General features: G+C 33.4%; 1 protein-coding gene across 1 annotated transcript; it reads right to left on the bottom strand.

Moving 5' to 3' along the window:
* Window positions 1-1312: 1312 nt before the first annotated feature.
* Window positions 1313-14593, bottom strand: LOC110999525 (protein sidekick-1). Its single transcript, XM_022268613.2, has 17 exons — window positions 14392-14593; window positions 13872-14064; window positions 13193-13296; window positions 10919-11072; window positions 9887-10091; window positions 9411-9597; window positions 8932-9056; window positions 8726-8860; window positions 8460-8657; window positions 8092-8392; window positions 6391-6506; window positions 5707-5918; window positions 4707-4867; window positions 4148-4276; window positions 3925-4079; window positions 2983-3428; window positions 1313-2403 (listed from the first exon to the last, which is right to left on the bottom strand). Exons 1-17 carry the CDS (start codon window positions 14471-14473, stop codon window positions 2322-2324), a joined length of 2985 nt encoding a protein of 994 aa, XP_022124305.2. The 5' UTR covers window positions 14474-14593; the 3' UTR covers window positions 1313-2321.
* Window positions 14594-14871: the final 278 nt, after the last annotated feature.

Raw genomic sequence — 14871 nt, 5'->3', positions numbered from 1 at the left:
TCTTATGCTCATCACTCATCTCACGCCTTGCAATGAAATAAAAAGCTTTTATAGAACATCTAAAACAAATATTTTACATTTTTAAATTATTATATGTATTTATCTATAATATATTATTATATTAATATGATTCGGTAGAATACCAAAGTGACTATTGTGGCCGAGTAGGAAATATCCAAGGTGGGTAATGGGGTTCTCTGTATATTCCACCTAGGTCTATAAGAAGCAGAGGCTGGCATTTGTAGGCGCCTAATCTATGTAAATTTAAAAATTTAGAATCTTTTTGCTTAGATATCTTAAGACGCGTTACCCCCTCTACCAATAAAATTAAACATTAATAAACTCCAATAACTTTACCTACCGCTGCTTTATTTGATTACACGTAATGACTCTTCAAAACGTCTCCATTAAAACTTATAAAAGGATCGCTTGACAAGAGCCGTCAGCCAACACCTGGCGCGAAATGCAATCAAGTTTAATTATTACAGATATTAATAACAAGGGTGCAATGAGGGTGAAAGCAGGTTGCCATAGTAACACCCTAAGGTTGCACGCAGGCTGTGATGCCCACAACGTATTTAGATATTTACGAGAAAAGCTGATTAAGGCTTTAATTGCTATAAAGTTTTAACCCAACTAAAATTAAAGGGATCAGGTTATATATTATAGATAGCATTAGTTTAAATTAGTTTCACATTTAAATTAGAAAATATTTTTCAATAGTTTCGTACTATCGCAATAATCGCAAAAATGTCACAAATATTATAAGATATCGACTCCTATCGATAATCGCAAAAATATCACAAAATACAAACCCAAATTCGTTGTTCCGATACATCGCGTGCTGCAATATAGTGATTTAGTAGATTCACTTAGACTGAGTGAAATACTGATTAATGACTGTTAATCAAAATAAGAACTTTTTCAGTTAAATAAACACCTGTTTCTGTACTTATTTGAAACGTTTACATACAAATTTAGGTCAAACATTTACAGGATAATATTATCTTTACCAAAGTCAGTCATTGAGACATTGAGTATCGCATATAGTGCAGGGTAAAAGGCACCTGAAGTGCATTTTAGAGGTATGTATAACATTTACATTCAATTCCAGATCTTACGGTAGGGAAATTATTTACTCAAATAAATGAAAACTAACATCCGCAAGCGTAAACTTTCAAATAATTGCGCACAAACTATTTTTAGAATTATGGTTTCACTTAACCATTGGAAAATATTGTAAAAAACCCTTTTTTCGTTAAGCGATAGTTTGCATATATGTTCATGTTGAAGGTGAAATAAAACAAAACACTCAAATATACTATCATTTAATAAGTTGACTGATGTATCAGAATATACAAATTAAATTACTGTATATAGGTTTTTAGCTCAGTACAAAATTACTACAACTGTGATCGAAATTGTTTGATTGGTTCTCATTTGAAAACGCTATAAATAGATAAAGGTTAAAATTGTATAGGGATATCAAATATTTCTAATTATTTACAAAATAAAAAAATGCAATACAAAATTATTCTATATCACAGTCACTAGAGAGATAAGACCTAAAATCTAGACTCCGTTACAAGAGCAGTCTATTAAACACATTCACAACACTACAACCTTTGTTCTTCCTCACCGCCAGAAAATAACCATGGTTTATTAAAGATGATAACTAGGATTAAATACCGAGCGAAACTTTTACATAAAATCATGCTTGCCGTGGCGCGCATTACGCTCCTCTTATCTTGACATTTGGCACTGACAGCTGACAGATGACAGTTGCCTCTGATGTTTAATTTGTTTTTTATAAAATGGCGTCCCATTTATTTAAAGGTGAGAGCACATAAAGTTCCCTAGAGAGCACATAAAGTATTTATTTGTGAATGAATTTCTTATATTTATCTAAACACGTTCCTTATCAGCGTAATGAGCGGCCCAGTAAGTAAGTTGCAGCAAGAAATTTCGCTGAGATACCCATAGTGATAACTATAACGTTCTACAATTGATTGTTATTGATCAAACGAAACGGATTTGTGATTCTAATACAGTTTTGCACAAACGGTATAGCTACCACCACTACTTTTCTATATCTAATATAATAAATATTATATGCTAACTGGAACTACAATTGATTAAAAAACGATTATATTTGAGCATAGATTTATGCTTAGGCAAAAAAAACATGCATTAACAGAGATCATAATAATTGAGCTATACTTGTGCTGCGGTGTAACAGTTTAACACTTCAATATACATTTTATATACACATAATTGATAGACTAATTATTGCTTTTATTATCCCTAATGATATTTTAGAGTTAGCTTCTGTAAGAATGTCCAGAACATCCAGACGCACCGGTGTTGCTTCCGTATGGGTGCATTTCACGATATGGCGATTCCCTGTATAAATTAATATTATCAACCCAAAGTTTTCTGAAATCGGGCATTCCTTAAACCGCTGATCAGTATCGACATATTTTCATACAAGAAATTGAAAATATTCATTAGGTATTTCTGGTATCAAGAGTACATTTCCTATAAAGTTGGATAATAATGCCAGTAGGTAAAGCTAGATTACGTGTGGCCTAACATTAGCCTTAAGTACACACTAAATTCAGTTAAACAAAATCAAGAACTTCACTCTATTAGTTTAGCTTATCTGAATGGCGTAGTTTTTCGTAATACATGTAACATGAAGCTAAGTTAATTGTGTATACCATCGCTAGGCGAGTAATACTTAATGTATCCTCATCCCGTCTTACTTTAATACAGCTTACACAAAATGTATTTATATCCAAGTTTAGCTGTATCAATTTAGAATGCTTAGTTTTTTACTTGTAAACTTAAAAGTACTCTTGTCCAATCTCATTGCGTTTTCATCTCATAAATAAAGACATAAACACCCTAGAATGCTGTCATAATACCGATCATGTTGCCATGGTAACGATTTTGCTAACAAAGAGAGAATGTTAAACCTACCTTTCATATGGAGGTGGTGGAAGTATATCACACAGATTCATCCTACAATTTTGCTCGCTCCGTCTACTTTGAGTCTCGTATCTTGGTTCTTGTGAAACCTGTCTAAAGGTATTTTCTCGGGCTAGCCACTGCCACTGAGGGTAATCATATTCAACATCAGCTATCGCTGTCCACGCTTTGGCTTCTTGTTGACTTGATGTTTTGGACTGAGCTGTCTTACACGAAGGGCATTCTTCAATTGACAGATCTTGGTCATCGCCATTGCATTTTGTCATATCACTATAATCTTTTGTTAATGTGGAACTATTACTACTACTCCTACAACAAGTTGAACACTCTTCGGCAGAATATTGATTGCTATCAGCGAATGATCTAATCATACTGTTGTCATATGAACCTGGACTCACAGCACATTTGATACAGGAATCTTCTGCATCTGTGTGATCCTAGAGAAAGATAAGTTTTCCTTTTTTAAATTAACACAAGATGAGGTTCTCAAGTTGTTGGAGATACATTTTGATAAATGCCTAAATTGCTTTAGGAATTTATCTTTGCGTAATAAATATACTTTCAGGTTCACTATAATCAAATCAGGATTTGAATATAGAATACTAAAGAATCTGTGGTTAAAGTTAAAGGATTTGGATATTAATTAATGTTGCAGTTTCTTTCAGAAAACATAATTTGGTAAAGTCGAAGTGGTGATGAAGTCTAAACCAGTTATAGATTTTAAAAAATGTATATTATCTAAATGTGTTAAATCTAAGCAATTCTTAGGGTCTTTCAAGAAAAGAGCATACAAATTCTTAAAAGGCCGGCAACGCACTCGCGAGCCCTCTAGCATCGAGAGTGTCCAAGGCCGGCGGTATCGCTTAACATCAGATGAGCCTCCTGCCCGTTTGCCCCCTGTTGTATAAAAAAAAAATATGTAAACAAACTCACCTGATAATTATTTAATTCACTATATATTGCACTAGATGCATATGCTTCTGGCGGAAACTTTCTTATGTCATCTTGGCGTATAATGTCCTTCGTCGCAGAATGTTGAGGTAAGCTATACTCTGCTTCCATGGTCATTGTCCCAATGGAATTTCCCGCTAATTATAAAAAAATAACTTGTCATTCCTATACTGAACCTTAAATTTTATTAAATCATGTTTCATACCGTGTAAAAGACTCTGATGGCAGTTCAACATTTCAACACGTGGCTCGTTTGCGTCATACAAAGGCCGCTCTCGCAGCCACACAGCCTCTTTACCGAGTAAACATTGCTGTGTGTTCGTAATTGGGGTATCTGTCAAGAGCACTACATTTTATTTTCTTTATAAAAATCATTATATTTAATTGCTGTTAGCCCATTGCACTTTCACGAGTAACACGTGTATTTTGTGTGAAGCTTTGCTGATAAAAAAAGCCGTCTCCACCGAGATACCGTCCCAATAAAACACCTTAATTAAAATGAGACTATTAGGTCTGTGTTCCTCCAGCGCTATAATAAAAAATTGCCCTGACTAATACCTATGGAGAAAGCTTTTCATTGACTAAAACATTAATTTCAGTGATAGGAGTATGGTAACCTAAATAAAATTATATAAACAGTAATGTATAACTGTCTCTTGGACAGTAAGATACTCAACTATTGCTGAGAGAATCAGTATAAAAAATAACCGCTATCTGCACCTATGAAATAAATATAATATAACACATTATTTATTCATACGTACTTGCTGAATTGTGGCTCTTTCGTTGTTTTGACTGCTTCTGGCGTAAATAAATAATAATGCCTGTTCCGACTAGAATGATCGCCAATAAAATCAAACTTAAAACGAGCAGCCAAGTTTCTTGGAACACGGACAAGATTGCTTTGTCTCTGGCTGGTTCCGTTCTGTAACAACGATTTAATATTGTCTTTGGTTTACGCGAGTATATATTTAAATATTAAAAAGTAGTGGCCCTTAAAGAAATATCTACTACTGAGCCTTGGTCAAATTTCTTTAGGGGCAAGTAAATGATTTTAAAAACGTTTATAGAAATATGCGTTCACAGCCGAGATTTAAACGTCGGTCTTATTACACCTTTAAGACTCACTATCATATTTAAATTAAACTTATTATTCAACTAAATAGGAGTTATAAGTAGGACATATAAGTGATGATGAGCAAAACTTCTAGTTTTATCAAATTCTTTTTCATACGCGCAACGTGGAGCGCGACTATTTATTTCCTTTTCCTGTCTTAAACATTTCCAAACGAAAAATTGTTATTAATACTTAAATTATTTCAGCCATTATAAGTCTGGATTTGTTTGCTAACAAATTATGAATAAAGCGATTCTTGTATATTCAGTTAGTGTGCAATAAAACGAATCGATTTCTGTTACACAACAATTTACACAAATATAAATAAAACTCTTTTATTAATTACACTATTTTAGTAACATAATGAAAACATGTATATCACACTGAAGAAAATTAATTCTTAAAGAGCATATAATGTTTTGAAGTTACGCTGAATAGAAATTAGATTATATTAGTATAACAATAAAAAAACATATTTAGACCTTTATTTAATACATATTTTTCCTTTATTTATTATATATTTTTATAATATATTATTTCATTTGTCAGCTTTCAAACCCACAAAACACAAACACAACTGGACAGAAAAAGACGAATGTATACTTTAGTTTAAATGCAATTACGAAGAAGGAGAAAATACTACTTACTGCACGTAATGCCTCTGCGACTGTGTGGGCAACATATGTATCTGCGCAGGCGCACTGAACGGCCCATGACCACGTTTAGTCACTGCCGCAGCGCGTGCTACATAACGCCCACCAGCCCTGAGTGAACTGGCCGCTGCAGCACGGGTTTTGGCTCCAAGTGACATCTGACCCACAACACGACCATTGTTGCTTCCTCCGACCCTCACCTCAATCTATGTTTATAACCTCTTTATATTTAGTTTTTAAAATTGATAGTAAAAAGACGGTAGTGTTTTATGTGTGATTTCGATTTGGGAACTGGCAGTAAATGTAAAATGAGATGCATTAAATGTATATTTCATTTTATTACGTTTATAAGTATACAGTGTGTTACCTATATGAATAAATGATTTTTTACATTTATAAAATGATTTTCAAATTTTTGATTTTAAACGCATTTTGATTTGATAAGTGTTTTAAATAAGTTTTAACTTTCTTGCTACTTCCGGATTTTACACCTTATAGAAAAGATCTATGTACGACGTCGAAACATCAGAACCACATATTTGATATATACTTCACTTAATAAAGATAATATAAACTAAATTGAAATTTAAAACACGAACAACAACCGCATTTTGTTACCGTTACATTCAGACAATTTTAACAAAATATACTGCAGATATTAACATTAAAAAAACCAACCAAATATCCAGTTATTTCTCCATTCCACGCGTAAACTGGCGGCGGGTCCCACCGAATCCACGCTGATGTTGAATTTATTACACCAGCTGTTACGCTATGCGGTGCAGCCGTGGGGACTGTAAAGTTTTACCTTTCAATATATAAACACCACTTATGTGCCTTAATTAAATTGGAACTCAGTAAATATATGAAAAACTACAGCTTTATTAAGTTTATCGCGTAAGCAAATATATTAACTACTGATATACAGAGTATTGTCTTTTACTAACATAACTTTTACACATTTAAAGAAAACAACTTTTTTAACGGATTGAAGTTATGTATTATTGTAAACTTGTAATTATATTTTATTAATAAACACAGATAATACAACATTTTCTACAGCTGTGATACTTTTTGACATTTAACACCTTTTGTCTTCAGTCACCGTGACCACGCACGCTGTAAAACACGCGAAACGTCGGATAAATTTAAAATTATGTTTAAATAATTATAAGTTTACAATAGTACATAACTTCAATCCGTTATAAAGGTCTTTTCTACTAATATACGTATTTAAAGAATTTTTTATTTATTGAAAGTAGATATGCATTACAATGTGTAAGATTTGGACAACCAAAAAGGAAAAAAATCCTCAACTTAACTTAGCTAATTAATAAATAGATTGTTTATTACATTTTTTTTAAACTGTTTACAACAAATTCTTCTAATATTTAACAGCATACGCGTAACATTTTAAGTGCATGAGTGTATTGTGTATTACATACATATAGGTATTAGTTACATAAGTTTACATTAATAATTAATGTAATATTTTACTGTTCAGTACAATAAACAGTCCAATGGAAACTCCAAAGAAAAAAAAAGTTTTCGTCTTTATATATATTTTGAATAGAGTATGTTTGTACGAGCCAAGGCTGTACATTTCGCTCACTCAGACTTTCTTAGTTTTAAAAGCTGGCGATTTCCTACATCGTCGGATACGCCCCGAGAGTATAGCCAGACTCTCTGCAACTGTTACATTCATTAGTAAAGTAGCGATTAACGTTTCATTATTCCGCTTTTTTTTCTATTGTCTAGACTCTAGGTAATTCGACTTAGGGTCCTTCAAGAAAAGAGCGTACCAATTCTTAAAAGGCCGACAATGCACTCGCGAGCCCTCTGGCATTGAGTGTCCATGAGCGGTGGTATCACTTAACATCAGGTGAGCCTCCTGCCCATTTGCACCCTGTTATATAAAAAAAAAATCTCCGACTATGATATCGTCAAGGTATTAAATAACATAAATAGTATTGGTAACCCGAATGATAAAACACTACTACTACCTATATCTTTTAACAAATTTTTGTATCACCTTGTTCAGTGTTAAACCTGACGTATATACACACATTGGACCCTCGCTAAGAACCTGTAACACCGTTTCTTCAGCGTTACATACTAATTAAGATTTATGATTCCGCTTATAATCTATTGTTGTACGCGAGTAGCTAATATAGTGTAAAACTAAAATCCTATGATTTAAAGCACCCCTATGACGCATGAATCGTACAATGTAATCTAAAACTTTAACTTTTATGCAAATGAAATCAGTAATACCCTAATAAAAATATTTCTTTATTCATAAACATAATTTAATTAGAGCTATTATAAAAGAAATTAAATGTGCGTTTGTTTGGCTAATTAATGTCGTTGATATCTTACCATCTTCCTCTGTAAAACCAGTCTTCATGTTGGACGGTTTCCCAAGTAGCAATTTGTAAAATGGCATCAAAAATATATTGTATTTGGCATACGGTATCAACCCTGTGAGTACGTGGCTTGACGATCCACTATTATGGACCGTTGTCATTGTAAAATTCTCATGTTTAGCTAATTCTATCAAACTGTCTATACTTCCATTGATCGGTTGATTTTGAAATTCTAAAGCAAATTGTTTATTCAACGACGTCCCATTAAACCATATTTTCACTCCTTCTAAGTATTCATTATAATCAGTCAATACCTAAAATGTACACCTTTATGAAGATTATGAACGATTTAATACAAATCAAGCTTTGATAAATACTTACATCCCACACAATTTTTAGAGTCGTCGACGATATTCCTTCTACGCGTCTTAGGACCAATACATCCTTCTGTAAATATCGACGCGCTTGGACTAATTCGTACTGAGTCATTGGCGGATGATTTTGAGGTTTATTAATATCGGGATAAGGAGACGACGACTGTAGGTTCCCATTGAATGAATTTGCTTCTCTCCGTAAAACCTAAAACCAATTTAAACATTAAATTCTATTTTTAAACGCCATTATTAAATATGATTTGAAATTCGAACCTGCAAAGTAACAGTATGTAATGCACTTCCTGCGGCGCTGACAGCTGCGCACGTCCATCTACCGGCGTGTTGAGTAGACACTCGGTCCAAATAAAGAGAACCCGATGCGTGTACGGAATTTGGAAATATGATTTCCTGTAATAAACCTATTATTAGTAAAAACTTCGTCAATTAGTGTATGTGTAATGTATGTGTTCAAAATGTACCTGCGAACCCTCCATCGTCCAGAATATAACAGGTTTCGGAGAACCATCAGCGTCACATGGAAATGAAATGGATTCACCTTCCCATGCTGTTTGATCAGAAGGCACGCGCGTGAAATGCGGTAGAGCTAAAAAGGTTGTTAAATATAGACGTCTGGTATAATGTTCTTGTCATGTCACACACACCCTATAACACTCACTAACACACGCATGCGTACCCTTCCCCACTATCACACACAAATACACACACACTCACATACACAATCCCTTACAAACTTCCATTTTGTTATGTATATGGCTTGCTATGGAATGGAAGCCTGGTTATCCATATCACAGGTTCTTACCTAGTTTGGAAACCAGTCTCCCAATACTGTCACTGTATTATGAATTATTATTGTTAATGTTTAAGGGAGAAAAATAAATAAATAATAATTATTATTATTATAATAAAAAATATTATTTATAGACTATAAAACTCTTACAATGCACAGTAAGTGTAGCACTGGCCACACTGGTTCCCGCTTGGCTCTCAGCGCGACAAGTATAAGTCCCAGCGTCTGATGAGAGCACCCTATCTATCCTCAACGAACCCCTCCTTATTATTGCATACGGAGATAGTTGACCTTTATCACGAGACCATGTTACTGATACGTCTGACTCCGGCGAAGCCTAAAATGAGAATGAGCGTGTGGTTTTTTTTTTCTTTTTTTTTAGCTGTTGGCCTTAAGAGCCTTTACAGCTCAGTGCGGGCTGTATTGGCGAGCCTGAAAGGGATTCAACCTGAAAGGGGCTCAGCCTAAAATGGGCTCGGCCAGAAAGGGGCTCGGTCTGAAAGGGGCTCAGCCTGAAAGGGGCTCAGCCTAAAAGGGCGGACCGTGAGCGTGAATGTTGCTTGGTTTTTAAATGATAATCAAATAGGAATTTGTAATATTGTCATCCCGTTTCATTAATTACTTACTTGACAATGAAACTCAACGTTCTGGTTAATCAGTGCCGTTATATTATTGGGTTTCACTAGAAAATGTGGTCTGCGTAATACGAGTAATGTGGCGGGACGAGATTGTCTTTCGCCTGCTACGTTAGACGCCACACATTTGTATACACCGCTATCAGATGCTAGACTTTCTATTATCTTTAGATTTCCTCCGTCGACTATAGCTATCCTGAAAACAATGATTCCGTTTACCTATTCTTATTTATTTAAAGTTTACCTTTACGACATCAAATATACTGATTATTTTACAAAATCTTCCATCTAAAATGTATGACAATTATTATAATTTTTGCATAAAATAGAAATAAAAAATACAATTAAAACACATATAAGATAAGATGACTACACACTAAAATTCCAAAATAAATCTTACTTTTTTATAATTATTAAATATTAAAAAATAATAATTTATTTTTTAATATTTCTTTATCTTTAACTACAACATTTAACTGTCCTCTATTATGCGATACCTATTACTCGATTTACGTTCGAGTCAGTTTTAAATAAATAACTGGCACAACGTCACTATTACGATTAAAAAACTAAAGTCAAAGTGGGCTGCACATATCATCAAAGGACAGTCAAAAAAAAAACAAAAAAAAAATCAATTATATTTAAGTAATTTTTTTAAATATTAACATGTTTATTCTGGCTCAAGTAAAATTATAGCTTGTCTGAATAAAGGCTTATATTATTATTACAACGTTTTTCGCCACAGATTACTGTATGTGTTTTAAGATCAGTTTTGACAGGCTCTAAGGCCGGTTTCCTCACGATGTTTACCTTCATCGATCGAAATTGTAAATGCGCACAGAGAAAAACCTTAGGTGCATAGCCGGGAATCGAACCTACGACCTCGGGGATAAAATTACCACGTTTTGCTATTTAGCCGTACATAATTAAACTTTAAATAATCGTCGCATACAAAACAGACTCAATTTCTGAAGGCAAGGCGTTTTACGTGAAACTTTGATTTAAAGTAGCTTTTAGATCTACCTTCCATTAACATCGACATCAAGCGTTCTTCCATCTTTAACCCAATGTACTGAAGGATCTGGAGCACCCTTGGGTGAAGAACATTCAAGCATAGCTGGCTCTCCACTAGCTACTTTCACATCCCGTGGCTCGGTTCGGAATTCATCACGTAGAACTGTATGACATACGCAATATATTACTACCGATACTTAACCAATGTCACTTTAAAGAGATAAAAACAATTTTCATCGTATAGTAAAAATATGCAAATATTCGAAAAAATATAATGGATCGTCATATGGAACATGGTGTAATAGTTGCAGCTCCTTACAAACATTGTGTGAAAAAAAAACTTAGCGATTAAAAAGATTGACGGAGAGTTTATTTCCAGTTCTTCTCTTCCGTTCTACGCCCTTGATTTGAGAACTGGCAGTAAATGTAAAATTAGAGGCATTTCATATATTTCTTTTTTTTTTGACGTTCATAAGTGTACATTATGTTACCTATATGAATAAATTATTTTTTGAATTTTGATTCGCTGTTACGATGCAATTTTTTTTTAATATTAGCTAATTACTAAGGGTACCTATTTCCTTAGCACAAACTTTACGATTGTATCGACAAACTAAAAGTAAAATGTTATATATACAGCATTAGCAAATTTTCTAATTGGTATAGTTAACTGTCTTTTCTATTATGCGCAAGATTCCGCGTAGTTCCTAAAACGCCCACCGAGCGCTGTTACAGTCCATACAGTCTTTAATTTTACGTACTCTTATTTTACTAATTCCCATACCTAAAGAAGCAAATGTCACAAATGTCTACAATCTTAAAATACATAGATCATTAAAAGCTTTTAGAGTCATCATGTCCGACCTCTGAATAGTAAGTTATTCTTAAAGTGCATTTAATTTGTCCCTAAAATCGCATAAACGTAATGAGAGCTAGCGTTGCAAGCGTCGTTAAGACTCTTAATTAATTTCGCAGACTACTAAAAACTACTAAAACAAATTAAAACTTAGCTAAAACTGTCCCCTGTGCATACTTCTGCCTCTTACTTAAGTACTTTATAGCGAAATTTCATTTTATTTAATATTATAAAGCTTTCGATACTTAATGGACATTAAGTAAAGTGAAAGCTTTTAACATTTAAAATTGTTTTGCTTTAATTTTACTGACAGTACAGTTTAATGCGTGTATTTTACATTCTTTATTCTAAATGGAGGCATATTGAAGGTACTATAAAATAATTATTTATAGTATTGTCCTTTATTAACATAGCTTTTACACATTTAAAGAAAACACTTTTTTACCGGATTGAAGCTATGTATTATTGTAAACTTCTAATTATTTAACATAATTTTAAATTTATCCGACGTTTCGCGTGCTTTACAGCGTGCGTGGTCACGGTGACTGAAGACAAAAGGTGTTGAATGTCAAAAAAAAGAGTCACAGCTGTAGAAAAAGTTGTATCATCTTTATTTATTTCCCCGGAGTTGGTGTCGACTAAAAGATGAAGGGTTAAAATGGGAAATTTCTGCAGAAACTTGTAAAGCATTTAAAATTATGTTAAATAATTGTAAGTTTACAATAATACATAGCTTCAATCCGGTAAAAAAGTGTTTTCTTTAAATAATTATTTATTATTTATACATAGTGAATATATCCTAACGGATACTACTAATGCGATAGAACTACACAATCACCTTACTCAAATAAACCTACTATAAAAAATATAAATACCTAAATCTTTTAACTAATAATATACCAACAACTCTTGTGAACTCAGCCAGTGTAGACAAATAGAGCTATCTCAATTGAAATTTAATGTATACGTATCGCTCGCGTGAGTGGCGTTTCCCAAATCAAGTTGGAGTATGCACGTGATACCACCAAAAGTTGAGACTTCCACCTCAAGTTCTTGCTTGGTACCCGTAGACCACTCCATCATATTATGAACCATTATAATCTGAGCATAGACATTTTACGTCGCGGCTAATGTTTATGTTCACTAGTTACCTACCAACCAAATGTATGGACATGCTAGGAAAAAAAAACATTCTTGTTTCCATGGCAACAATGACTATCCTTCTTGGGCGTCCCGTACCCTTGTTATATACATAAACCTACATTTAAACAAGTAATTACTTGCTCTGAAATAATTTCTTAATCGCTACTAGTTTTTGCTAACAAGAAAATCAATGAATTTTCATATAAAGTGCACATTACTTAATATGCCACTTTAAGTCTAGTAATACTTGGTTATATATATGAAGATAAGTATGTAGTCCTTACCAGCGATAGTAAGTGTCGCGTTCTTGCTAACCGCTTCCCCGACAGTGTTACGTGCGACGCACCAGTAGACGCCTTCGTCGCTCTCTTTCTTACCACGCATGACCCTACAAACATTTACATTCACAATATGTCTAAATCTGTGTCCATGCACTGGGATAGTTGCCATTATTCCGCAGGGTCGCTCATCTATAGAGTTTAACTGACGTTCTTAGGATCGTTAATTAAATTAATCGGTATTAAGAACTGTACAAGGGAGCTATTACATTTAATGTTAGAGTTAATTACTGATCTAAAGAAGCAATCGCCCATTTAAGATTGGCGTGGAACTTTATTTAAATTTATTAAACTTATAGTAAAATTTTAAAATATTTGTTATTTAATATAATAATTATCTTTATATTACAGTTATGAATATATTAATACTATTAATATATCATTAACAAATAATGCCGCTTTCTACTGGTGACAATCTTAAAAATTAGTTCGGAAATTCTAGAGATTTACAATAAACTGAACTTGTTAAAGTTGTGATGTGTGTAAAATAAAATAAGTATTTAGCACCAAACATTGGTATTTTCAAGTTATAGTTGTGTTTAAGATACATACAAATTGTATAGTGCGCGAAACATGTTTTTGTTAGCAGATATACCACACATATGTTACATTACATATCACACACCTGAGAAAAAGAAGTCCATCTTCAAGCAAAACCCTGTGCGGGTGATCAGTTGGCGCAAGCGGAGAGCCGTCCTTGTACCACTGGATCGTTGGTTTGGGCTTTCCTTCAGCCACGCACCGAAGGGTAGCGGGTTCGCTCCTCCCAACTATTGTGTCAGCTGGGTGCTCCTTTATACGGGGCGCCCGGCCTTGCGCTTTTAAGAAATTTATTTGTTTTTTTACCTTGGATTTATTTAATCAATTAAATTTATGATTATATATTTTTATCTATTGTTAAATAAATATTAAATATCATTATGTTTAAGTGCATGTATGTCCATACATGAATCCGTATCCATAAGTTCCGATATAATTGATTCACGTTAACAATAAAATATTAATAAAATAAAATGCGTAATCTACATTATTTATTTTAATATATTAATTAATGTTATCATGCATTACGTTTATATTTGACGTTTATTTACTAAACATTCGCTGAGCATTCGTTTAGATTATAAAAAAAAATTATAGACACTCACCAAGAGAGCTTCGGAAAATGATCAAAAAATTCAAAAGTATTATCAACTGGTTCCATTCACGCTTATCACACAGTATCACCATAATGACATACACTTAACACATTCGACTTTTGTTTATTCGAACATCGCGATGTATTAGAAAAAAGTGCGACACAACCACCCCGTCAGACACGTCGCCGCGTACTGCCCCCCTCTATAAAACATATTTCGCGCCGACTCAGAACGTTGAACTTGCCATTATGAACTTTATGAAAATCACTGCAGGTACAATTCAATTTTCAGTTGACTTTCACGTTGCAGTTTTGTAATCCAACATTTTTTCCTTTCCAACGAATGAACTGCAGCGTAAAATAACAAAGGTATTTACAATAGTTTAGTTTAAATTTAGTGACCGCTTTTCATTTGTTTTGTATGGGTTTTCATAATACAAGTTTATGTTTGAAAACTCATGAAACATTTTTGAGTGGTTCGAAAATAATT

This window comes from Pieris rapae, chromosome 19, assembly GCF_905147795.1.
Source record: "Pieris rapae chromosome 19, ilPieRapa1.1, whole genome shotgun sequence".
Classification (NCBI taxonomy): Eukaryota; Metazoa; Arthropoda; class Insecta; order Lepidoptera; family Pieridae; genus Pieris; species Pieris rapae.
The sequence above is the reverse complement of the archived record's forward strand: the minus strand, read 5'-3'. Positions and strand labels throughout refer to the sequence as shown.